This window comes from Spea bombifrons, chromosome 3, assembly GCF_027358695.1.
Source record: "Spea bombifrons isolate aSpeBom1 chromosome 3, aSpeBom1.2.pri, whole genome shotgun sequence".
Classification (NCBI taxonomy): domain Eukaryota; kingdom Metazoa; phylum Chordata; class Amphibia; order Anura; family Pelobatidae; genus Spea; species Spea bombifrons.
In genome coordinates, this window is record NC_071089.1 from 40,289,635 (window position 1) to 40,315,578 (window position 25,944).

At 42.8% G+C, this 25,944-nt stretch overlaps 1 protein-coding gene across 2 annotated transcripts in view; it reads left to right on the forward strand.

Annotated features, from left to right (window-relative positions):
• AHI1 (Abelson helper integration site 1) overlaps nucleotides 1-25,944 on the forward strand; it is a 263,073-nt gene that overhangs the window by 139,544 nt on the left and 97,585 nt on the right. For both annotated transcript variants that reach the window (XM_053460103.1, XM_053460102.1), the window contains 4 exons: nucleotides 5,242-5,372; nucleotides 6,029-6,169; nucleotides 6,651-6,823; nucleotides 23,018-23,132. In XM_053460103.1, coding sequence (XP_053316078.1) covers nucleotides 5,242-5,372; nucleotides 6,029-6,169; nucleotides 6,651-6,823; nucleotides 23,018-23,132 — 560 coding nt within the window. The remainder of the gene's footprint in view (nucleotides 1-5,241; nucleotides 5,373-6,028; nucleotides 6,170-6,650; nucleotides 6,824-23,017; nucleotides 23,133-25,944) is intronic.

Below are 25,944 nucleotides of genomic sequence, written 5' to 3' on the forward strand. Positions count from 1 at the left end.
GATTGAAACCTAAAATATGGGAGGACTTTGTTACACATTAAATGCGTAAATGCTTGAGGGGGGAGATGTGATGTAATGTTATATTGATTTGTGACACTGTTAATGTTGTTAATTTCCAAACTCTAAAGTTCTACCTTAAATGCTAATATATGGTCTACCTTAAGTCATGTTATGTAACCAGTTGAGGGGCAGAGAGAGAGGAAGAGAGAGCATGGAATAAAGAAGCTTCTGCCTGATCTGTCTGTCTTTATTGTACATACAACACAGGAGGGAGTAGTTGCGGCGGGCTTAAGGGGCTCTGCGTTAATGCGGCCATATAGGACCAGTCAGTCCAGTCCTGACTGGGCCTATTTTAAGGTGGGGGCCTGGAGCTGCAGCTCCATCAGCCCCTAAGTCAATCCTGCCCTGCCACAGGCGCGGTCGCAGTTGCTGCTTGCTCCGGCAACAAGGTTAGTAGGGTGAGGGAGGGGGTGCAGTGAGAAGGGGCAGAGGGGGGTTAGATAGTACACACATGTACTCATTCTAATGCCCCCACTATATATATATATATATATATTGTGACAAACCCTATAGCATGAGGGCCATACAGGTCACTTTTAGGGGTCCTAAGCACAGTCCTCTAGGGCAATCAGAGTCAGGAACAGTAGCTTTGAACCAAAACAGCACTTTATTTGTAATTGCTGAAACCCCAAAAACCAAATCATAAAAATAAAACCCAGCTCCCAATTGGAGCCCTCTCTAACTTAACTATGCTGGTCTAGACTGACCAGCCTAATCATCCACTACCTCAACCTCCCAGCCAGACCCAGCTACGCCAGGCTCTGGAAAACCTCCCCCAGACAGCACACAAAATGTCCAGGCAGGTATTGCCTCACTTGGCTCAGGGATGGTCTTCTTCAGGGCCTCTCCTTGCCCTGGGAGCACAGGGAACTTCCTCTTCCCCCAACAGTCTCCCTGAGTATCAGGCTCCAGGGGTTTTTAATGCCCAGCACCTGTGCCTGATGTCAGCCTCATAGAAATCCCGGACCAGATCCTGTGGACTTCTTGCCTCATGGAAAACCCGGCATGGAGTTTCCACAAAATGGGGAAATGGAGCATTGGCCCACCCTGCTCTCCAATTGCTCCACCCCAGGGACCCATACGTATACTCTGCATAGCAGCTGTACCCAGATGCCATGCTAATCATCTCCCTGGGGTTCACACGGTCACATATCCTCCCCACCAGCTCAGAACCATGGGGCTGAGCGACCATGGGACTAAGCAGCTCTGCTGATGACGTCCCTCTTAGGTTGGCATCAGGGGGCTTTCCTTTCCACACACCATAAATGTGGCCCGGTAGTGGATACTTCCTCCTTGTATCCGTCTGCCCTTCTGGGTTTCTGGAGTGATCAGTGAATGGGTAACACTTTGCACAGCCACGTCTCTTCTCTGTACAAATGAAGACCATCGTAGCTTGCCCATGAAGAAGGTCTACCCTGTGTGATCTACACGATACAGCCAAGCGCACACCATCTTCAAGCTGTTTCCCCGTAGCTTGTTCACCATCACTCCTTTTAATACCAAGCCCATTTTTATGTCCTCTTACCCCAGATGCGTGTAATGGATGGACCTTACTGTCACCTGTAGAAGGTTCCTCCTTTGAAGTATGGCTTCTGCTGGACCTGGGACCACCTGCTCCCTGGAGTAGCTTACTGCCATGTTGCTCTGCTAGTTGGTCAGTACTTCCAGCACCATGCATAGTCCCTCCATCACTTAGGTTATAATGGTTATTTTCCATGCCATTCTTCTTTTCCTCCAGGCAGCTTGTTTTGTACTGTATCTGCTCACTTGCTGCTTGTGCAATTTGTGACGTTTCAGATACTGTGTCCATTTCCTCTTGGACCTTAATCTGTTTCTGTAGAGCTAGCTTGGCCTCCCTTTCTTCAGCTAGCTGTATACCCAGTTCATCTAACTGGAGTTGTAGTAGTCCATGTTTTTCTACTGCAGTAACCCTTCGTTCCTCAAGGGTTATTTTCACCTCACTCAGCTCTAAGGTTGATACCTCCAGTCGATGCCTGAGGGATATATTCTCTTTCTGCAGTTCAAGTCCAACTTGTTGCAGCTTTCCATTCGACGTCTTGGCGTTCTCCAGACTCTCTGCCATTTTGTCTCTCTCAGCCTGGATATCAGCAACCTGCCTCAATAAAGTTTGCTTGTCCCGCTCTGTGTTAGTCAGTATTGCTTCCAGGTTACGTTGGACCATCTCACTCTCCCTTAAAGCTTGATCTCTGTTGTGAATAGCCAATCCTAAGTCCTCCTCTTTTAGAAGCATAGCTGCCTCCATTTGCTTTAGCTGAGCTTCTGCGTCCTGTAGCTGATCCTTGCACGATTTCAGTTCCGCCTTTTTCTGGAAATACTTGTCTTTTAGTGCTATGTTGGCCTTATGAAGTTCAGTGTTCTCTTTACTGGCTTTAAACAAGGCCTGGATTTCATCTTGTAGTTCTTTTACGGTCTCCTGCAGCTTTACTTTTTCTAGACGTTCAACTGCAAGTGTTAAATTCACACTGCTATTCTCAGAAAGGAGCCCGAATACACGCTCTGCATCCTCTTTACCTTTCTGGGACACCTCCGCGAGACGTTTTTCAACCACCAGCTTTTGTTCCTGCAACTGTTGCATCTCTTGAAGTTTTGCTGCCAGATCAACACAATGCTTTTCTCTAGAAGCAGCCACTTCATTTTGCAAAGTGAAGTTTTCTCCCTCAAGCTGGCCAATAGTTTGGTGCAATTCCACCTGTAATTGTGCTGCTTGGTTTTTAACCTTTATTAATTCATGTTCTTTTAGCAAACACTCATCAGTCAGCTTTTTGGTCTTGCAGATCTGTTTCCCAACATACTCTGACTGCTCAAGCACATACTGATTCAGCTCATCTCTGGGCATAGCTTCCACTTTCCTGAGCTTGGTAGTCCATGCCACATTGTTACCTTCACCACGACTCTGTTTGTCATAGGAAACATTTAACGCTGTCAGTCTCTTAAGTTCACAGTCCCTCTGTTTGATAGCATCATCAAACCTTTGTTTGTTGAAGACAAACTCTTTCTGTAATTTGTGTTTCTCCTCCTGAAGCTGAAGAAAAACCGGTGAAAGACTTTCTCTAGCTACTGTAAAGTCTCTTTTGTCCCCATGTGCATCACAATTGCAAGACATAGGTAGCATTCCCACTTTATTTCCTGCAGCATTTAGTTTATGTGTAACTGCTTTCAGCTGCAAGTTCAAATCAGAGACTTCACCCTGGTGCAGCCACTTTAAGGATTCAATTTGCTCCTTTAACTCTTGTGCCTCAATACAGGACCCTGCACACTTTATATATGCCTCTTGTGCCAGTTTCAGTGGTTCCACATATCCACTGCAGGTTGGCTGGCGAGTGAAACATGGAAAGGACATTTTATTTCTGCTTTGCTGTCCTTTTCCCATCTTGCATTAGACCAACAGTCAGTGCAATACACAAATCCCAGAGTCTTTAATCGCTCCCTCTGCAGTATGTAATCAAGTAATTACCAGCAGGCCATAGCGACAAAATGCTTTTCGTTTGCAGGTTTCACAGATACACCATACTTTTATCCACGTCCGGATCATCAATAAGTCGTCAAACACATCAAGGCCATCCTCCATAAGCATATGTATTTCAGCCAGCAATATACAAGGGCACATACCATGCAACAGTCTTTGAAGTGTTTCCACTCAATCCTCTGGGTTAAGCTGTAATCTCTTCTGGCACATCCACTGCAGCTTGGTAGCTTCAGGCCGCAGGACACTTGGGGTTCCTGGATCCAGTGTAGCACTCGTCACCAGCATCCACTCAGTTGTTCACTTGGTTCCTGCTTTCTGCCCACATTCTCCACCATATGTGACAAACCCTATAGCATGAGGGCCATACAGGTCACTTTTAGGGGTCCTAAGCACAGTCCTCTAGGGCAATCAGAGTCAGGAACAGTAGCTTTGAACCAAAACAGCACTTTATTTGTAATTGCTGAAACCCCAAAAACCAAATCATAAAAATAAAACCTAGCTCCCAATTGGAGCCCTCTCTAACTTAACTATGCTGGTCTAGACTGACCAGCCTAATCATCCACTACCTCAACCTCCCAGCCAGACCCAGCTACGCCAGGCTCTGGAAAACCTCCCCCAGACAGCACACAAAATGTCCAGGCAGGTATTGCCTCACTTGGCTCAGGGATGGTCTTCTTCAGGGCCTCTCCTTGCCCTGGGAGCACAGGGAACTTCCTCTTCCCCCAACAGTCTCCCTGAGTATCAGGCTCCAGGGGTTTTTAATGCCCAGCACCTGTGCCTGATGTCAGCCTCATAGAAATCCCGGACCAGATCCTGTGGACTTCTTGCCTCATGGAAAACCCGGCATGGAGTTTCCACAAAATGGGGAAATGGAGCATTGGCCCACCCTGCTCTCCAATTGCTCCACCCCAGGGACCCATACGTATACTCTGCATAGCAGCTGTACCCAGATGCCATGCTAATCATCTCCCTGGGGTTCACACGGTCACAATATATATATATATATATATATATAGTGGGGGCATTAGAATGAGTACATGTGTGTTAGTGAGTATGTATAAGTGTATATGTAAGCATGTGCAAATTTATGTTTGTTTTTGCATATATGTGCTAGAATGTATGTTGCAAGGGGCAAAGATTGCACAGGCAGAGTGTTTTGGAGATAGGATAGTACCAATAAGCTGGTTGGGGCACAAAGTGGAACACACATACGCTCTTGCTTGCACACATATACAACACATCCACATCTATGCCAACACACACTCCTTCTCACACCACTTACACGCTCACACACACTTACACATGTACATCAATGCAAAGACGCATTCATACTCGTACATACAAATGCTTTCACATACACATTTCATGTTAACACACATTTATGCGTAGACATACATGCTCACATACATACAAACATACGTGCCCCCTTACCTCTCCTGCCCACACACCCTTACCTCTCCTGCAACTTTCTGACCCCTGCATGCACACTGTGTGAGCAACCTTGGTTGCCAAGTCATGTAACGCCACGTAATGTAACCCTTACGCATTCCTATCTCCCCGTGACGATTCAAAATTGTTTAGAAAGGGCCCTTCATGACTTCATTCATCAGGGATGCACAACAGTAAACTTACAACTGTGACCAGTGTTTGCAAGAAATAACATTATCAAATTATATTTTTGTTATCATTATTAGACTGGCTGCAACAAAATACATTGGAGCCACTAACTACAGGGAGAAGATTCACAGTGCCTTTACACCATGTGGAACATTTCTATTTTCAGGAAGTGAAGATGGCATAGCATATGTGTGGAATTCTGAAACAGGTGAGGATGTGCCTTGGTGAATTTTAAGCTGTTTGAAGAAAACTGATGATGTTTATTCATATGTAAAGGAAGAACAAAATACAAGCCAGCACAAGGCAAACTGCTGTTGTATTTTGATTTATTCACTTACTTGCTCTGTTATTTGCCACTTATCCCGTATATTATAACACTATTGGAACAGACACTTATTGCATTATCTGCTCATGAAAAGGTGACTACTCTGTTTTCCAGCACGCCATGACACTGGCAAAGTGGATTTCCACGGCCAGCTTCATATATAGTATATAGTGGCACTCGGTTTTCCATGACTTGTAGCCTCTGGAGTCTGGAAACACTGCCCTGCATAGAGATAAGACCTTTCCTCACACAGCTTTGTTTGTATGTATGTATGTATGTAACTATATTTTTGTTTCCAGAGTTCTCAAAGGGGGGTGGGGTTTATTATACCAGTGTATAAATTTAACCCCTTAAACGATAACATGATCACGGCATTGAAGGAGTTAACTCTTTTGTCTTCAGTCCCCACGGGGGGGTGGGGAGCTAGTCACAATTGAAGAAGCGCTGCAAAATGCTTGGTCTCCTGGCTTCAACTTCTTTGTATGCTTTTAATCTTTAAGAAGTAGACTTTACTTACAATAGTACCTTTTCTTTTGCAGGAGATCAAGTAGCCAAGTATAATGAATTATCATACTCTGCACCACTTCGAGATGTGGCTTTTCATCCTCATGAAAACATGGTGGCATTTTGTGCCTTTGGGGAGAGCCATCCAATTATTTTATATATTTATGATTGCAAAGGTATGGAAAAGCTTCTGTTATCGTGTTTGGTACCCTCAAGTTTCTTAATGGATTGCATTTTCCATGCGTCATGGCTGAGTATTTGACTCATATGATTTCCATATGTTACATAGTATTGTGTGAATATAATGTAAATGAAGTTCATCATTTGTTTTCTAGGCAGTCACCATTATTGAGAGAATTACATTGTAACGTGCAGATTATAAAGAAGAGAACAAAGTGTTTTACTTTAAGAACTTAATTGAAGCTTAAAAAGTTAATTGAAAATAAGTCTGTCGTGGTTGTTTAGGAACAATGACAGCTTCTTGATTGAGATATAGCCATTGCTTTAAAATGATGAGGTTAGTTTTCACAAGGTTTTACTACTCACTTTTATTTCTGTTCTGTCTTCTCTTCTTTGATGCGTTTACTTCAGCGTAGGCTGATACAAAACCCACTCAGTATACTTAGGTGATACTTAACGACAACCCCTGTTTTTCAGTTGCACAAATGGAAGCAGAAGCTGTACAAACATCCGCTCATTTCATGCCATCTGGTAGTTCTGAAATTCCTGAATATCAAGAATCATACTTATCATCAGCAGATTACTTTGCAAATGCAGCAAGGTTGTCTATGCGAATGTTGAAAGTGAAACAGAAGCTGGATTCCTTTCAGGTAGGCTGTGCTGCCGCTGTTAAACCATAATGCTAATTTTTTTTGTTTTTGATTGATTGAGGTGCACTCTCCTTTAGTAAGTATGAAGGTGAGCGAGTGCACGAGGGCTAAATATATCCGAAGGAGAGATACAGGAAAGGATGAGGAAATAATCGCAGTCAAAGAGAAGTCATAAAGTTCAGGGGCCTGCTGCACAAGAGCGTGGTCACAAAACAGAGGATCAGACAGAGGATCAGGATATGCAGCAAAGGAACAGACACAGTAGGAAGCAAGCTTCACGCTGGCAGCTCCACAGTCAGGAAGCGGTGAATCGGAGGAGGAGTATAGCCAGATCAACGATCGCCTCCTAAACATGAAAGGTTTCCAAAGTCCAAAAAAGAATAAAATAACTAAAATAAAAAAATAAAGTGCTAAAATTAGCGCTTTATCGTCTCAAAAATCTTGACATAGAAAGAGTTAAAAGCATTTTAAATACCCAAGGGGTGTCTAATTTAATAAAAAATGAATGGTTTGATGGGGTAAATTTGAGTGGCCGGGCTCAAAGATAGGGCATAGGCACAGACTGACCAAAATGGAGAGAAAAAGCGCACTTCCTAAATGTGGCATTTTAAATCCCAAACAACCTGACAAACCCATGCATGTGGGGTATCACTGCATTCAGGAGATTTTGCTGATTACACATTGGGCAGTTGTTTGATAGTGAAGCATACCAGGAGCTATGAATTCATACCTGAAGTACAATTTGCGTGAAAAAAATTCAAAAAAAAAATTACTACCACAAACTTTGGCAAAGGGTGGTGGTAGAATCTAATGAAAAGGGTTAAAATACCAGCATTTGAAATACCTTGGGGTGTCTAGTTTTCAAAAATATATGGTTTTGGGGGGCGTGGCTGGACAGGCTCCAAGATGGACGCGCAGTAACTCTGCTCCTCCACAATGCCCTAATATATGCACCGATAAAAGCTTTTTGCCCTACGCTAATTCACGCTGCACGACGGCCGAAGCCTTAGGCATGCCAGATGGTACCCGCAAAGCCACAAAAAGGAAGACAATACCAGCCATTTTTCAGAAGAAGACTCCCAACACGAAGCTTCCCGCGCTCTCCCTCATGGAGCCCACAGGACCAACTGCCGCCGCAACGGCTGTAAGAGGCGAGATGTGTATGAGCTGAAGGATCTGGTCCAGTCCGTAAAACAGGACCTGATGGACCATATTCATAATGAACTCCACGAACTGACATGGGACGTAGCCGAGATAGGCTCCCGGACCGATGTCCTAGAATGCACTCAATCCACCATACAACGTGACCAACGTCAGATGGAGAGGGGCATGGCCGCCCTGCATCAAGAGGTATTTGCCCTACAAAGCGCAGAAGAGGACCTCGAGAACAGGTCGAGGAGAGCTAATTTCCGTCTGCGGGGAGTTCCAGAAACCCTCTAGGATGTTCAGGAGGAACTGGGTCAAGTCTTTACTCAGCTACTACCCCGCACCCCAGCAGAGGAGATCTCTGTAGAGAGGGCCCACTGTGCACTGAGACCCAAGCCACAAGACATTTTTGTGAAGCTCAAGGACTTTGCAGTCAAGAAGGAGCTGATGAGAGCGGCCAGATCTATGTCCTTAAAACTTGACAATGTGGAGATCCAAGTTTATGCTGATATTTCGCCCAGAACGCTGCAACGCTGCAAGGCTCTTAAACCTCTCATAGACCACCCCCGCACGCACTAAGTCCCTTACCGCTGGAGGTTCCCCTCGCCATTCAGGTCCTCCGAGGAGACGTGACCAGCTCGATCCAATCCCTCGGAAGCTGCCGACCTGCTCCAGGACCTGGGACTACCCTGTCTGCCTACCTTTTTCGGCAAAAAGGAACAGGCAAGACCCCGGACCCCACCGTGCGGGTGAGTGGCTCGATATCCCCCCGGCTCCACATTGGAGAAACATCCGGGCCCCAGAAGATAATCAGGCTGTTGACTGAAGACACTAGAACACCCATCCGTCCTTCTCTGATGAAAACACTACTACCAAAGACCTATACTACATCCATCATCTCTGATACCATGACGATACCCACTCTGCGGACACCCGGCTCACCCAAGCGTCCACCCAAGCTCCCGGACCCCGACGTACATCTCGGCAAGCCCTCCACATCACTCTCCGGCGAGCACAGACACGCAGACCCACCCACATCTCCACACATCCGCTGTTGCCATACCCCAGGGCCTAGGTGTTTGTCAGCCTGTGATCGTGGGGGCGCTGCTGAAGGCTGTTGAACCCTTAGCAGCGGCCATCAGAACTCACCCAGACATTACGGGCATCAGAGTATACACTACGCAATGCAAATTAAGCCTTTTTGCAGACTATATTCTGCTCACTCTAACAAACCCCCTTATCTCACTCCCGAACCTCTAAGACACACTTCGTGACTTTTCTCATTTCTCTGGCTACAAGATTAATGATGCTAAATGTGAAGCCCTAGACATCAACTTGGAAGATTCAATGAAACAATCGATAGCCACTACCTATAAGTTTCTCTGGCAACCCTCACATCTCAAGTACTTAGGCGTCCAAATCACCTGAGATTTTACCTCTCTATATCGGACAAATTTCCCTCCTCTGCTCTCCACCCTCTGTAAGGTACTTGGGCAATGGTCCCGTTTCTCTATTTCGTGGCTGGGTCGTATATATATATATATATGCGGTGAAAATGAATGCCCTCCCCCGCCTACTCAATCTATTTAGAGCACTGCCGACACCGGTCAACAGAGAGGACATTGCTTCTTTTCAATCGGTTATTTTTCGCTTCATTTGAGGACCCAAAAGAGCACGGATAAACAAAACCACGATGTACAAATCAAAGCACGCAGGTGGACTAGCAGTACCAAACCTGTATATGTGTTATGTTGCGGCTAGAATCTCCCAACTGGAAGCCTGGTCCTTCCCAGCCAACACTCATCTCGCACCAATAGATAGTCCTCTGGGTGGACCCCTCACTGCCTCTACATACCCCCACTCTGCCAACTATGACTTCAGCACTCGCCATATGACCATTCCTGACACATAGCAAAACTAAAGGATCAATCTCAACACATTACGCTCATTTCATAACAGTCACCTACCCCCACCCCACCCTCCGTTGTACCCAGCTTTGTGGCATAGAGAACTACAGACGGTGTTCCCAGATGACGCCTGGGATGAAGCTACAGCAAATATACACAAACTTACTGTCAACACAGTAACCAGAGATCGGGCATATAAAGTGGTCGCCCACTCGTACATGTCGCCTGTGAGGCTATCGCAAGTGTCCCGAAGTCGCGAATCTGGTTGTTTCCGGGGGTACGGGGTAAGAGGATCCTACCTCCATACCTGTTGGTCGTGCGGCTTTGTCCTCCCGATTTTGGTCCACCTACTTCAGCATGTTATCAAAAGCCTTAGACACCACAATCACTCCCTCCCCTGAGATGGCACTACTGGCCATGGACGTACCTGACTTGCACCTATCGCCTCCTTCCAATGTTTCATCCACCGTATCTGTATCCCACAGGGAAATCTTACCAATATCTGGCACCTCATCATCATGGAAAAAATGACTGCCAAACTTCGGGACGAAATGCACAAATTCGAGAGCATCTGGGACCCTTGGCTATCCGCCTTCACGGGAACTAGGGCAACTGACCCCTTGATCTGCCTGTAGCCGTAGAGGTGAGGTGGCTGTCAGGAGTCACCCGTTTCCTTTTTTCCCCCTCCTCTCTCCCCCGCTCTCTTTCCCATTTCTCCCTACTTCCTCCCTTTCTCCATAACTAATCTTCAAATGTATTACATTGCGACAAATAGTAGAATCTATTTAGCTAGTTTTTTTACTTGCTTTTGTAGGTGAGTAAAAGATTTTTCAAATAAGTCCTAAAAGATTTTTTTTTCAAATGTTCACCATGTTTTATTTTTTTATTTTTATAGTAAATGATCAGAATAATGGTATCTGAAGAAAGCCCATCTTGTCCTGAAAAAAACAATATATAATTTGTGGGAGAAAATTACAGCAGAACACAAGCACCACAAAAGTGTTAAAACAGCCTCGGTACAAAAAGAAAAAATAAGCCCTTAAGGGGTTAAATACATTCAAGCAAGCAGAACCAGGCTTAGTTGAGGTCCCTTTAAACCCTTAACGACCATTGACATGTCTGGCACGTCATGGCATTAAATAAGCTTAGAAATCTTTTTTTTTTTTTTCCCTCTCTTGGTTAGTATTGGGCGATCTAATTATTGAACACCTATGTATGGTATGTCAAATGTATTCTGTGATCGTGCAACATCCCCTTCTCCTTCTTCCTTTATGTATCCCTTTTTAACTTTGGAAAAAACAAAATAAATAAATATTTGAAATAAAAAAAAAAAAGCTTAGAAATCTTGTATTGCTGTAACGCCCGTGTGGCCCCTCCCCAGGGGTCAATGTCCGCCATACAGTGTATGACAGCGGACACTTAGGAGACGATGGTGTTAAGATCAAGCCGTAGCTTCACTTCTAGAACTCCTTATTTGTCTTTATGTTGAAGATAGCTCTGTATCTTCAGCACATTTGGGGACGTTGCCATGCTGCAGAATACGTTTGAGGCAAATCAGATGCCTCCCTGATGATATTGCATGATGGATAATTATCGACCTGTGCTTCTGTGGACTGAAGAGACCATTAATTGTGACCAAATCCCCAACTCCATTTGCAGAAATGCAGCCCTAAACTTGCAAAGAACCTCCACCATGCGCCACTGTTGCCTGTAAACACTCTTTCTTTTACCACTCTCCATCCCTTTGATGAACAAACTGCCTTCTGCTACAGCCAAATATTTTACCCGTTACATAGTTATATAGGCTGAAAAAAGACACACGTCCATCAAGTTCAGCCTTTCCTATAACTGTTCATTTGTTGCTGTTGATCCAAAAGAAGGCAACAAAAAAAACAGTTTGGCCCTTTCCAATTTTGCACTAACCAGGGAAAAAATTCCTTCTTGACCCCAAAATGGCAGTCCGATTTCTCCTTGGATCAATAAGCTGTTTCCCCATAATTAAAGATTAAATCCCTGAATATTATGTTTTTCCAAGTATCCATCCAGTTGCTGTTTAAACGTCTGTACAGACTCCGATAAAACTACCTCTGCAGGCAGAGAATTCCACATCCTTATTGTCCTTACTGTAAAGAAAAAAACCCTTTCCTCTGCCTTATACTAAATCTCCTTTCTTCCAGTCTAAACGCGTGACCACTTGTCCTATGCATAGTCCTGTTTATGAACAGATTTCCACACAATGGTTTGTATTGGCCCCGAATATTTATATAATGCTATGATATCCCCTCTGAGGCGCCGTTTTTCTAAACTAAACAGATTTAAATTTGTTAACCTTTCTTCATAACTAAAGTACTCCATTCCTTTGTTGTTTATAGCAAAATTACCATTACCATTTTTCTGCACTTGGCTCCTGTGTTTTCGTTAATAGTTAAGTCCCTTGCCCTTATATTCTCAATGGAGGTATGGCTTCTGAAAGAATACAGTGCTGTGAAAAAGTATGTGCCCCTTCCTGATTTCTTTTAATTTTGCTTATTTGTTACATTTAAAGGTTTCAAACCATCCAATTGTAATGTAAAACAAAGACAACGTTGAATAAACTCAAAATGCACTTTTTACGGGTAACCTGTAGATACTTGGGCTTAGGCTTCCCAGATGCTACATACATGCTACAAGAATGCTACATGAAGCCGCAATGTTCATGCATGCGTTACAATGGGACATCAAAAAAGATGAAAATTTAGGATGACTTCATTGTGAATGCAAACAGACAAATGAACAGGAATTATTTAATTTTTTTTGGCATTATGAGACAACAAAAACGTACTAATCCTATTATTCTTGATGCAATAAAGATTTCCTTTATTAGTTAATGAGTTTTATATGGTGGTCATGCTGTAAACTGATAAATATTAAATTAGAAACTGTTAAGGTTCTTTCATGTTTATTTAAAACCAAAGTTGTTGTTCTCTCACAAACATGGATTTTTCATCTAGACTTACCAACCTCAGGCAACTTAACTAAGAGTTTAACAGTTAATATTTTTCTTGCTATTAAATTTTGTATGGCTAGATATTGGCGTAAATTATGGACTGAAATTATGAATCAAATCTCATACCAATCAGATATGGAACGTTGTTTCTATTCTGCGAAAATGTATTTATGTATTTTTATATATGAATTATTTATAATAAAAAAATGCAGTTTTTAAATGATTACATGTATTGAAGGTACATGCTTTGAAGTTATTGCCCCCCTGCAACAACTGTAGCTGCTTTAATTTAGCCACATAGGAGGGTTTTTGAATATGAACTACTTTTTAAGGTCATGCCACAGCATCCCAATCGGATTCAAGTAAGGACTTGACTAAGCCAATCTAAAACTTTGATTTTGTTTCTTTTGAATAGTTCAGGAGGACTTCCTTGTCTGCTTCTGATCATTGTTCTGCTGCATAACCAAATTGTCCTTTAGGTCATGAACTGATGGATAGACATTTTTGTAGAGAGCAGGATTCATGGTAAACAGGTTTTGGAACAGCAAAGTGGTCCCAGGCCATCATACTACTACCACTGTGTTTGACTGTTGGAATTATATTTTTATTATGGAATGCCATGCTAGCTTTGTGCCAGATGTAACCGGACCCATGTCTTTCAAAAAGGTCCACTTTTGACTGATTTAATCAATTTGTATGCATCTCCAAAAAAGAGGACAGGCCTCCTACAAAACTGACAAAAACAAAGCTAAAAGTTACAAATTTTCATCTGAAGTCTGCAGGCTCTTTCACTCCCACTCTATCACACACTCAGAATGTCTCCCTTCTTTCTCTGCCGACTGCTTCCATTTCTCACAGCTCTGCTTCTGTGTCTTCTTTTTCTTTATCTCCTTGTTTTTCTCTTTTCTTCTGATTGGACAATCAGGGAGAGGATGTCACCAGAAACTCTGCCATTTTGCGCTATGATAACCTCATATGAACTTCCATCAAAATGGCGGAGCTTCTGGTGAGATCCTCTCCCCCGATTGGAGGACCCCCTACTTTCAGTCTTCTTTTTAGCAGCTGGAGATATCTCCCCTAATCCCGGGCCTCCTTTATTACTCCCTTCCCTTTCCTCTGCCACTCAAGGTTCCAGTAACCTCAATAATCTACATACCCTGCCACTCCACCTGTACTTCTTTTATCATTGCTCTCTGGAATCCACAGTCTGTGTGTAACAAACTAACGGATATACACGATCACTTCACCTGCACCTTCTCGCTTTAACCGAAACCTGGCTAACCTTTTGTAACAGTGCCTCTCCTGCTGCTCTCTCCTATGGTAGCCTCCACCTCACACTCCCAGACCCGATGACAAAAAAGGTGTCACTTTGCAACCTATTGCCTCTGTTCCATCACTTTCTTTATCCTCTTTTTCCTCATTTAAGGTCCATGCAGTATAGCTATTTATTTTAATTTCCTGAAACATTGCTGTTGTATAAGGTCCCTGGCCCTGAAACTATTTCCTTGATCGCATTTCATTTTGCCTTTCCCACTCCCTCTCCTCTGACGTCCCTTCAGTCATCCTTGGAGACTAACATCCTAGTTAAGTCGCTTGGCTTTGAAATTTTTCTCCATTACGACCTTTTTTGTACTCAAACATACTAACTTCCTTACTCATGATGATGGCCACACACTGGGCCTTATTTTTTCTAGCATGTGCTTTCTCACTAACTTCTTGAATTCCCCTTTCCCCCTCTCTGACACCACTTCCTGTCTTGCTTTCTTGCTTTGCCTTGTATTCTTTTACCCCCAACAACCCTGCCTGACACAGAGCTCATCTGACTTACTCCTCTCTCCCTCTCATCTATGTTATGCCCTAAACTTGCTACCTCTCTCTAACTCCACCCTTACATCTGCTCCTGACAATGTAGCCCCCAATTACTGCTCGCTCTTCTCTATGCCCACGGTTTCAACAATGGTACATGACGGTATTCCAACACATTTGATGCCCCCGTAGTGTTGTACGGAGTTGGTGAAAGTCTTCATTTCCTGCGTTATAAATTCATGCTACATTCTTACTATTCTGCTGTCGCCCTTACTAAAGAAACCTACTTCACCTCCTTTATCTCCTCCTTGTCTCATAACCCTTAATGTCTCTTCTGTCACGTACTCGGGTCCCGTCGCCGCCGGTATGGGAGAAGGAGGAGCTGTTTGGGGAACTCGGCACAGGAGTTCCCAGAGAGTTGTACTTGCCTCTCCTCCGGTCGTCTGTCACTCTTCTAGGGGCGCAGCTGTGCTGCAAGGCAGGACCTGGGGAGTTGATGGGGGGCTGGAGGCGCAGCCATGACGTCGGTTGGAGGTGGGGCTTGAGAGTGGCGCCAGATTTAAAAGCCAGTCTGTGCTACTCTCAAGCACCCTGTTGTGGTCTTTTCATGTGTTCCAGTGAGATTGCTGCTATTTACCAGTGTATTGACCCTTGCACTTCCTGACTACTCTTTGCCATACGATTCTGTACCTCTGCCTGTGATTCCTGTGTACCGACCTGTCTTGTCTGACTACCTCCTCGTGTTGTGAACCTCGGCTTGTCTGACTACCTGCTTCGTTACCGATCTGACTGCCGTGACCATTCTTCTGGAATGAACCCCTTCTGTTCTGATCCTTTGGTAGTCCTCATATTTGCTGTTTCACCTTGCAAAGTTACTCAGTGCATACCTACATTCTGCCTTCACGGAGGCCTCCTCACTGTTGGGATCATCTAAGTCATGGATTATTGCTGTTGGGGACTTCTTTCTCTTCAGTGGTTATCTGGGCAGAAAAACTTCTGCTGTGAGTGCCTCAAGTGTAGCAGACGCGACATCTTCAGTACCTTCAACTCCCTTCTTCGCCCTATCACAACTACCCCTTCCACTAACCTTACTGCTTCTGAAGTTTCCACATACTTCAATCATAAAATTGAAACAATCAGATGTGAAATATCTGCTCAGTGCCCCTCCTGCCCTTGCCCTCCCCCTGACTCCACACCTTCCTATACACTCTTTTTCATCTTCTACATTAAACCAATTCATTGTATATACCCAACTAAGTTTCTTAACTCCTATGGCTTACTTGACCCCCTTCAATCTGGGTTCCGCTCTCAACATTCTATTGAGACCACCCTTACTAAATTTACCAATGACCTACTCACTGCTAAATCCAAGGGCTACTATGCTAATCCTACTGGACCTTTATGTTGCTTTTGACAAAGTGGACCACCCTCTTCTGTTTCAAACGCTTCACGATCTTGGTCTTAGTGACTCTGCTCTCTCCTGGTCCACGTCCTACCTTTCTGATCCAGTAACCTTTCCTCTCCAGTAACACTTCCACTTCCCCTCTGAGTCACTCATTCCCTTTCAATACCACCTGTTTTCCGATGACACCCAGATTTACCTATGCTCTCCCAGTTTTACTCCCTCTGTCTTAGATTGTGTAATCAACTGCCTCATTTCTGTCTCTAACTGGATGTCTGCACGTTTCCTAAAACTCAGTCCCTCTAAGACCGAACTCCTCGTCTCCCCTCCCTCCAATGCTAACATTCCCTCACCAATCTTTGTCAATGATGTAATAATCTCCCCAATTCTTCACCCCTTCTGCCTTGATGTCACCCTTGACCCTAACCTCTCGTTCAGCCACCCCAGTCTGTAAAAACTGCATCTCCATCCCTTCGTAACAAGATGTCACTAAAGATCTTGGCCATACCCTTAGTATCTCCCACCTTGATTTTTGTAACTCTGTCTTAGCAGGTCTTCCTCATACCCGCTTTATCCCTCTACCATCTACCAGGAACGCTGCTGCCAGACTTATCTTTTTCTCCCATCTGTTGACTAACACATCTCTCATTGTCTGTGCGCTTCAGAATTAATTTAAAAATCCTAACTCGTAACTTCAAAGCTCTTAATCGGGGCTCCCAGACTTACATCTCCTCACTCATCTCTAAATACAATCCTGCCCAATCTCTCCTCTCATCCAATGATCTCTGTCTGTCTTCTCCTCTGATTTTTCATTCTTGTGCATGCTTGCAAGACTTCTCAAGGACTGCCTCTGGAATACCCTCTTGTGGCCCATCCGTCTACCCCGCTGCTTTTGGTCTTTCAAGAAATCCTTTAAAACTGACTTGTGCATCAACACCCTTCCTCCCATATTCCTTAGCTCACCTTTCCTAGTCCCTCTCCTGCGGTACTAGTTTGACTGTTCCATACCAAATAGTGACACCCCTTTAGGACATAATTAAGTCAAATTATGTTGTATACTACTTGTCCTGTTTACCCATTGTACAGTGATACGGAATATGATGGCACTATATAAAACAAATAATATTAATAAAGCTAATGTGGTTACTTTTGTGACCTCCTAGAGAAGGTGTCGATGTGCCCTTGGAGGAATTGCAGGCTGGCCACACCTGGGAAGGTTCACCACTGTTACGCATTTTCTGCTTTTATGGCTAAAAGTGTGGTTTGCTTTCAACCTAGTGCTTTAGTAATGAATTTGTAACCCTTTCCAGACATAGATACAAATGACTGTTTCTCATTTGTTCTTTTTAGGCTACTTCACTATAATTTAGTAGCAATGTGGGCAATTACTTTTACACAAAGGGTCAGTAGGGTTGAATAGCTTGTTTCCTTCTATATTCATTTGAAAACTGCATTTCGTGTTTACTTGGGTTATTTTTAAAATTTTGCCTTAGTGGCCTGATTTTCCCTGTTTAGCACCCTCTTATTCAAAATACCTCTATAAAAGTATGGATTTCCATAAAGTAGACAACCCAGAGTAATTCATTAGGAGCCTCTGGAAACTTGTCATGCAACCGTTTGGCCATGAAACACTGCCAAAGGTAACAGTAGCAATAAATTCCTTCTGTTTTTTTTTTTTACTTTTTTGGAATCTGCAGGACAAATTTTGGATATGTGCTGTGTCTGCTTTGCGGCAGATACAAGGCAACTGCCTTGGGCGGCAAAAAACGCTGCCCCAAACTCCCATCGAACGCCCCCCCTGCAAGTCAGTGGCGTTGGCAAGGGGGTGCCAGAGGGGGCCATGACCCCCGCTACTTCATGTTGTATTAAAACTGCATTTTTTTTATTTATTTTTTGCAGCTGCTGCAAGGGAGGAGAGAGAGGGTCGCCAAGCGGTTCGCTCAGGAATACGTTTTCAGCAACCGCCCGGTGCCCCTCTCTCTCTCTTTAAATACCATGTTTGAATATATAAAACAACCCTGATTATAGGACAACGCCCTAGAATTATGAATTTAAGAAAAAAAGAAAAAGCCTGACTACCCTATAGGAAAAAAAGTTAATATTCACATGTAAACTATTTTTTCTTATTTGATATAAGAAATTCTATGATTGAGAAAAAACACATTTTTCTTTCTTTTATTTGCCACAGTCTTCCCACAGTTATGCACATCTGCCCCAGCCTTGCCACTCTGCCCCACCCTTATATGCCTAATACCCCTGTATATGCCACTCTGGCCCCAGATACATCCTCTATGCCACTCTGCCTCCCAGATAAGTGTAATACCCCCTATCTGCCACTCTGTCTCCCTTATATGCCTTATGCCCACTGTTTGCCACCCCCCTCCCGACCAATGCATCCCCAGACTTGACTCGCTGGTGTCTAGTGGGAGCAGCCCATGTGGATGTCTACACGTGGACAACCTCTACTTCTGCCATGGATGCTATGAATGAGCACCAGAAGGTCAATTGACAGCGGCACTCCGTCGTACAAGCCCCAGCATAAGTTTCGAGTAGCAGCGGAGGTTGTCTGCGTGCATCGCACAGACTTCACCTGCTGCAGCTCTGCGGGGGATCCTCCTCTTTGGCATTCGGTGAATGTCTGTGCAATGCACGCAGAGAACCTCCTTTGTGAATGCTCAATAACTTTGAGACACAGATTCTTCCCAAAAGAGTTGAATAAGCAGATTTTATGGCTTGTGCGCACAAGGGAGTGTCATCAGCCAGACTACTGTCCCTCACTGAAAACAACACGTCTTATATACCTTTTACAAACAAGACAGCTACGTGCTAAGTAGTATGTTATACTGACATATAAGGCCATCCATAATACTGTTCCTCCATACATTTCTGACCTCATTAGCAAATACTCTCCTACTCGATCCCTACGTTCTTCCCATGGACTAAGGCTCTCCTCACTTATCACCTCTTCCTTTTCCCGTCTACAAGATTTCACTTGAGCTGCCCCATATCTCTGGAATCTACTCCCAAGGAACCTTCAGCATTCACCCTCCCTCCTGACATTCAGGAAACATCTAAAAACCCACTTCTTCAGAGAAGCACACCATCTTAGCTGCTAGAACTTCCTTGTCATCGATACAACCACCACACTACCTCTCACCCTTTCTCTATGCCTTATTTTTGTCACCCCATTTCCCTCTAGATTGTAAGCTTGCGAGCAGGGCTCTCTCCACCAAATGTATCGGTTTGTCTTAGTCTGTCAATTCTTGTCTTGTCATATCCCTTGAATTTATGTATTGTATTAAGCTCTGCGTAAACTGTTGGCGCTATATAAATAAAAGATAAGAATAATAAGATCTGGCTTTCAAGGCTCTCATTGCAGCTCTGTACTCCTTAATTTCAGCAACTTTCTGCCTTTCTCTAGAATCCTCTTTATATTTCTCAAAATGATTTGCAGCAGAGACCACATCTTTTAAACTCTTCTCTTCCCAACCAATCATCACTATTTTTACTCCCTTCTTTACCTCTGGTAACAATCCTTTCACAAACGCAGCAACTATCATAGGTTCTGCGTTTCACTCTGGGTCATTCACACCACGATATGCTTTCACCAACTTTTTAATTCTATCAGCAAACTCCTCAACACTTTCATTCTTACCCTGTGAAGCAGTGTTAATCTTAGTCCAGTCAGTGTTTTGAGGAAATCCTTCAACAAAAGCTTTAACCCCTTAAGAACCAGGCTTATTTTTTCTTTTTGTACCCTGTGGGGCCGAGGCTGTTTTAACACTTTTGCGGTGGTTGTGTTCAGCTGTAATTTTCTTCTCACACATTATATATTGGGTTTTTTTTAGGACAAGATGGGCTTTCTTCAGATACCATTATTTCGATCATATCGTCTTATTTACTATATAAAAAAATGGTGCAATCTTGAAAAAATGTATGACTTTTATTTGAAAAATCTGTAACTCACCTACAAAAGGAAGTAAACCAAGCTAAATGGATTCTATTTGTCCTGAGTTTATAAATACCCAACGTTGTTATGTTTTTTTGCTGTTTTTTGTAAGTTATAAGGCAATAAGTACAAGTAGCGTTTTATGATTTCCAAAACCTTTTTTTCCAAATTTGGCCATTCTGCCTCCATCTCCTCTTTGGAACATCTTTGAAGCCGGTTAACTCAATTTACCCCATCAAACCATATATTTTTGAAAACTAGACAACCCAATGTATTTCAAATGCTGGTATTTTAACCCTTTTCATGCATGATATTCTACCACCAGCCTTTGCCAAAGTTTGTGGGGGGGGGTTCCCCCACACAAATTGTACTTCAGGAATGAATTCATATCTCCTGGTATGCGTCACTATGAAACACCCCAATATGTGTTCAGCAACATCTGCCAAGTTCAGTGATACCCCACATGCATTTGTTGGGTTGTTTGGGATTTAAAATGCCACATTTGGGAAGTGCGCTTTTTTCTCCATTTTGGTCAGGCTGTGCCTATGCCCTATCTTTGAGACCAGCCACTCCAATTTACCCCATCAAACCATTCATTTTTTATTAAATTAGCCACCCCTTGGGTATTTGAAATGCTGTTATTCTAGAGCTAATTCTATGTCGAGATTTTTGAGAAGATAAAGCGCTAATTTTGGCACTTGCTCAAAATAATAATCTTTATTTTTTATTTTAGTTATTTTATTATTTTTTGGACTTTAGTTTTTTTTTACATTTTGCTGGTATTGAATGGTTCCTCTGGGGACATAACTGCATAATTATTTTTAAGCGTTAGCACATTTTTTTAGCAATTTTTTTGCCATATTTTTTTTTATTATTTTTTGAATATTTTACTAATCACATAGTGATTAGAAAGCTGGGCTCCAGTGACTTGCATGGTTGAATGTAGTACCTGTATTCAACCTGCAAGTGGAGCCAGATTCATAGGAGAGTCTGGAGAGACTCTCCTGGAGATTCTTTTCAATTTTTTTTTTTTTAATGGGCACCGCCATCTTGCGAGTGGCAATGACGGTTGTGACAGCTCTCCAGAGCGGTCATGACGCATCCTGGGTTGAGTGTTTGGTGTCGCTGAATGCCTCCTGATCGAGGCATTTCAGCGACATCATTGACGTTTAGGAGGTGATCGTTGATCGCCCGGGTGCCCAGGGGGATAATGCTGGTGTTCCCTTTACTATTCATCAGGTGGCCAAGAGGTGCCTCTTACCTTCTTTCAGATGAGCTCAATGTTGGTTAAAGGATCGTGAGTCTGCACCGTTGAGCCCCTAACTGTGAATGCTCAATAACTTTGAGACACAGATTCTTCCCAAAAGAGTTGAATATGCAGATGTTATTGCTCGTGCACACGAGGGAGTGTCATCAGCCAGACTACTCTCCCTCAATGAAAACACATCTTATATACCTTTTACAAACAAGACAGCTACGTGCTAAGATCTGTCTACGTGGCAAGTAATCAGTGTCCTGAAATATACGTTGAAAGATACTGAAAAACATTCATCATATTATGGTCAGTTTATGTCAAAGACCATGTTTGCAGCTGAGATAATCACTTCTGACCCCCCTGCTGTGGTCCTTGAATAGACTTGGTCAGTTTCTCTTAACTTACTTGGAGCAAAAAATAGCCAAACACCTGTCCATTCTTAACCTTTCATTGCACATAGTCACACAGAAGAGGATACTCAGGGTTAACATAAAAAATATCTGCTGAGAAGCTGAAGGCATGTAATCAATATTCACAGTAGCTACCCAGAACTTCTGCTGGGGCTTCTATGGCTGTCGCTCCCTCATAGATGTCTACTAGCTGCCACAGAGGAGGATCCAGGTCCCCCATCTTGTCTTATATTCAAGCAAATACGGTTTATATATTGTAAAAAAAAAAAATCACACAATAATCATAAAAATGACAAGTGGTAAAGTAATGATTATATATTACATTTTTTTTTTTTTTTATTAGTTTAGTTGACCTCTCTCTCTTTCTATGATAGGGTCATCCAGCGGCTGTCATGATAATCAGATCACTCCTATTGGCCAAGAGTGATCTGATCACCAGCCCACAGTTTGAACTGCAGCAGATCGTTAACTGACAGCAGTTGACCTGGAAGCACCTTGAGTGCTGTTTTTTTTCGATCTTAGGAGTTTAAAACATTAATATCCCAATAATGATATCACAATAGTCCTTCTTAAGGACACCTTAATAGTTTTAGAAAGGAGTATAATTATAATTAAACTTCTCATTTAACCCTTTGTGTGATACTGTCCATTTTATAGATCCAGTAGGACTCGTGTTGTCATAAAATGCGATTGGCATTGCCTTTCCTGTGACCCGATCCCTGCAATTAAGATCTGCATCATGGTATATTCAAATGCCTTGATACGATTTTGTCGATAGAATGGCTGATGGAGTTTAAATGCTCCAAAATACGCCTTTCATGGGGAAAAAGTTGTCCAGACCCTTGGGACTCAAATGGTTAAACTAAGTAAGACGGTAGGAAATTTATGATTTTAGACAATATAGTAAATGTGCTGAAAATGCTTCAACCCTGAAATGTAAACAAGAAAACAATGGCCTTAAAATATACACGGTTTTATATAAAAAATGAATTTTTGCTTGCCTGTGAGAAGTTGAAAATCCAACAAGTCGTTTTTGTCCATCTGATTAGCATTGTTTTGTTGACAGGTAAAGCTTAATATAATGATTCATACACTGGCTCTCACTATTTTTCATACCACATATTATGTAATAAAATGAATATCACTGACATACCTAATTTTCCTTCAACTTCATTTAAAAAGCATACACGTAATATTTGTGTGTACATATAGACTTCAAAGAAAGCATTAGGCAATATCAATTAAATGTTTTCTGATTCTTGTTTCCAATATTTACCGTTCACTGTTAAATCCATAAATGGCTTCTTTTTCTATATTTCCTTGTGTATTACAGGCCGAAAGAAATGTGTTACCTGCACCTTCATTGCTCTCCCCACACTCCAAACTAATACTTTCAGGAATGAAAAGCTCACACCTGATTACTCAGCCTCCTGGAAGCAGTGCGTATGGTGAGAAATCTTTTCTACATAGATACGTTTTAATCATTTGTTTATGATCATCACCTTTCTAGTGCAAAAAAGTACACTCTTGCAAGCTTTGGTATGTCCTACACCTGTTTTTTCCTTTTTTTAAATTTGGCATAATTACTATGTTAAAACACGTTGCCTTTAGCAGTGCAGTCTTACATAATTTAAAAGGCATTTAGGCAAGTATTTTTGTCTGTAAAATACAGTAGGTATGCCTGTGAATGTACTGTAGCTATTTAACACTGTTTCACCAAAAATATATTCTGTTGGAAAGTATGATTAATATGTTTGTTACGAGAGACCATTTAAAAATGCCATAAAAAGCGATAGCTATTGTACAGATGAATGTCTGTAGCAGCGGTTGTAATGAAAAACTAGGATAAATCATTGGCACAACCTGCCCCCCATGCACATTTGAGCCCAGACTTGCCACACTGCCTCCCAGATATGCCACATACCCGCAGATATGCCACATGCCTCCCAGATATGCCACTCCGCCCTCCCCACATATGCCTTATATACCGTTTGTGCCTTATACCCCCTGATATGCCACTGTGCCCCCTGATATGACTTATACCCCCAGATATGCCACTCCTTCCTCCCCAGATATGCCTTATACCCCCAGATATGCCTTATACCAACAGATATGCCATAGTGCCCTCATAGATTCACAGACTCGTTCACAAAATAATTCACAGCACACTGACACAATACTTTTTTAAATAAATACAGGATTAATCTTCACTGCCCCCAGGAATTAGATTCCCCTTAGTGCCCCCCTTTACCTCTAATTGCACCTTAAGTTAACCTTATTAAATTAATTAAATTAACCCTCAGTTTTCAGCATTAAATTAACCCCAAAGACCCCATTAACCATAACTGCTCCTAAATTAACCCTAAAGACCACATCAACCATAACTGCCCCTAAATTAACCCTAAAGACCCCATCAACCATAACTGTCCCTAAATTAACCCTAAGGACCCCATCAACCATAACTGCACCTAAATTAACACTAAGGACCTCATTAACCATAACTGCCCCAAAATTAACCCCCACCCTAACTTTCAGGAGCCCAAATATTAATTTTATACTTGCTGTTAGATGAGTTGCTGAGCAGTGTGGAAAGGGGCTGGGCCAATCATCAGTGTGACTGCAGGGAGGGACTTGGAATCAGAAAGGGGTGCCACCAATTGTCAGAGTGACTGCAGGGAGTGACTGAAAGGTAGTAACTGCTGTAAGTGACAGGTCGGATTATAAAACGTGGGGTATTTTTCAGAGCATTTGCTCTGAAAAAACCCTCATCTTATAATCGATAAAATCGATTTAACTAATCAATAATGAAATTCGTTGGCAACGATTTTTATTATCGATTTTATTGACTAGTTGTTGCAGCCCTACATGGATGCATCCTGCCTTGTATCAATGGTTCAGGCTGATGGTGTAATGGTGTGGGGGACATTTTTATGACACACTTTGGGCCCCTTAGTACATTATTGTTGCTGACTACGTCCATCTCTTTATGACCAGGATAATGCACCAGAATGTTTTCAGCACCTTGTAGAAAGTATGCCAAGAAGAATGAAGGTAGTTCTGAAGGCAAAAGGGAGTCCAACCTGGTACTAGCAAGGTGTACCTTATAAAGTGGCCAGTGAGTGTATAACAATGTTTTGGAGCTTCTAGCTGTCTAGAAAGCACGTCTTTCTTGGCAACACAGGTTACAAGGAAAGGCGTAAGGATCCTATCAGACACCAGCATGTATAGCTTTCCTTAACAAGCAGGGAGGTACAAGGAGCATTCATTAAGGACTCTTTTACAGATGATAGGGAGATGGGCCGAGGACAATCTCTCATACCTATAAGCAGGACGTTGGAGTTCTAAGGAAGATCAAGAGAGAGAGATGTCTGGTGATCCTGATAGGTCTCGACTAGTCCAAAAGGATTTAGTACCAAGAGCTAATCCATCTGTCCGTAGAGTGCCCAAAGAAGTTGGAGAGCAAATGGGACCTACTCCACCAAGGGCCTGTGCTCCACCTGAACCCTGCATAATTTAAGTTGATGGTGTGGCTTCTTAAAGGGAGAGATTGATCCAGGCAGGTCTCTCCTAAGAGGTGGCAGATACCCTGATGAGAAGTCAGGAGCAGGTTACCAATATGCTGTATGATAAAATCTGGAAGATCTTCTGCTCCTGTGTTCTGGCAAGCAGCTTCAGATGGATGGTGTCTCTATCAGCAGCAGTCATGTTTTGGTAGGAGTCTATCTCCAGCCACCCTGGAAGTTCGTGTGACAGCCCTTAGCTCTCTATTGAATGAGCAATTGGCTTTGCATCCTTGAGTCTCTCGTTTTATGAAAGTCATCTCAAGACTTTGACCATTCAAGAGACCTCTAGTACCCTCTTGTGACCTGAATATAGTTCTACCAAGCCTTGTTTTGCTTCCTTTTGAACCCCTTGCAGACATTTCTGTTAAGTTTCTCACTTGGAAGTCCTTTTGGTGGCTTTAACATCTGCCAGTAGAGCGGCCAAGATCCAGTCTCTCTCTATCCTAAAACCTGACCTTTAGTTTTTTGAGTTCATTAATGCATAATGCCTACCTCAATAATATGACAGCTGGCTCACACTTAACAAGGTCCGTGTTAGATGGAACCAGGACAATCTGACAAGTGGGTTACTCGAATAAAACCATATATGGACAAGACAAGAAAACCTGGAACTGATGGGCAGTGCTACTTCTGCAGCATACCAAATAAAAGGGGCTATATGAAGTGTATGAGAGAACTATGAATGGATAGAAGATCT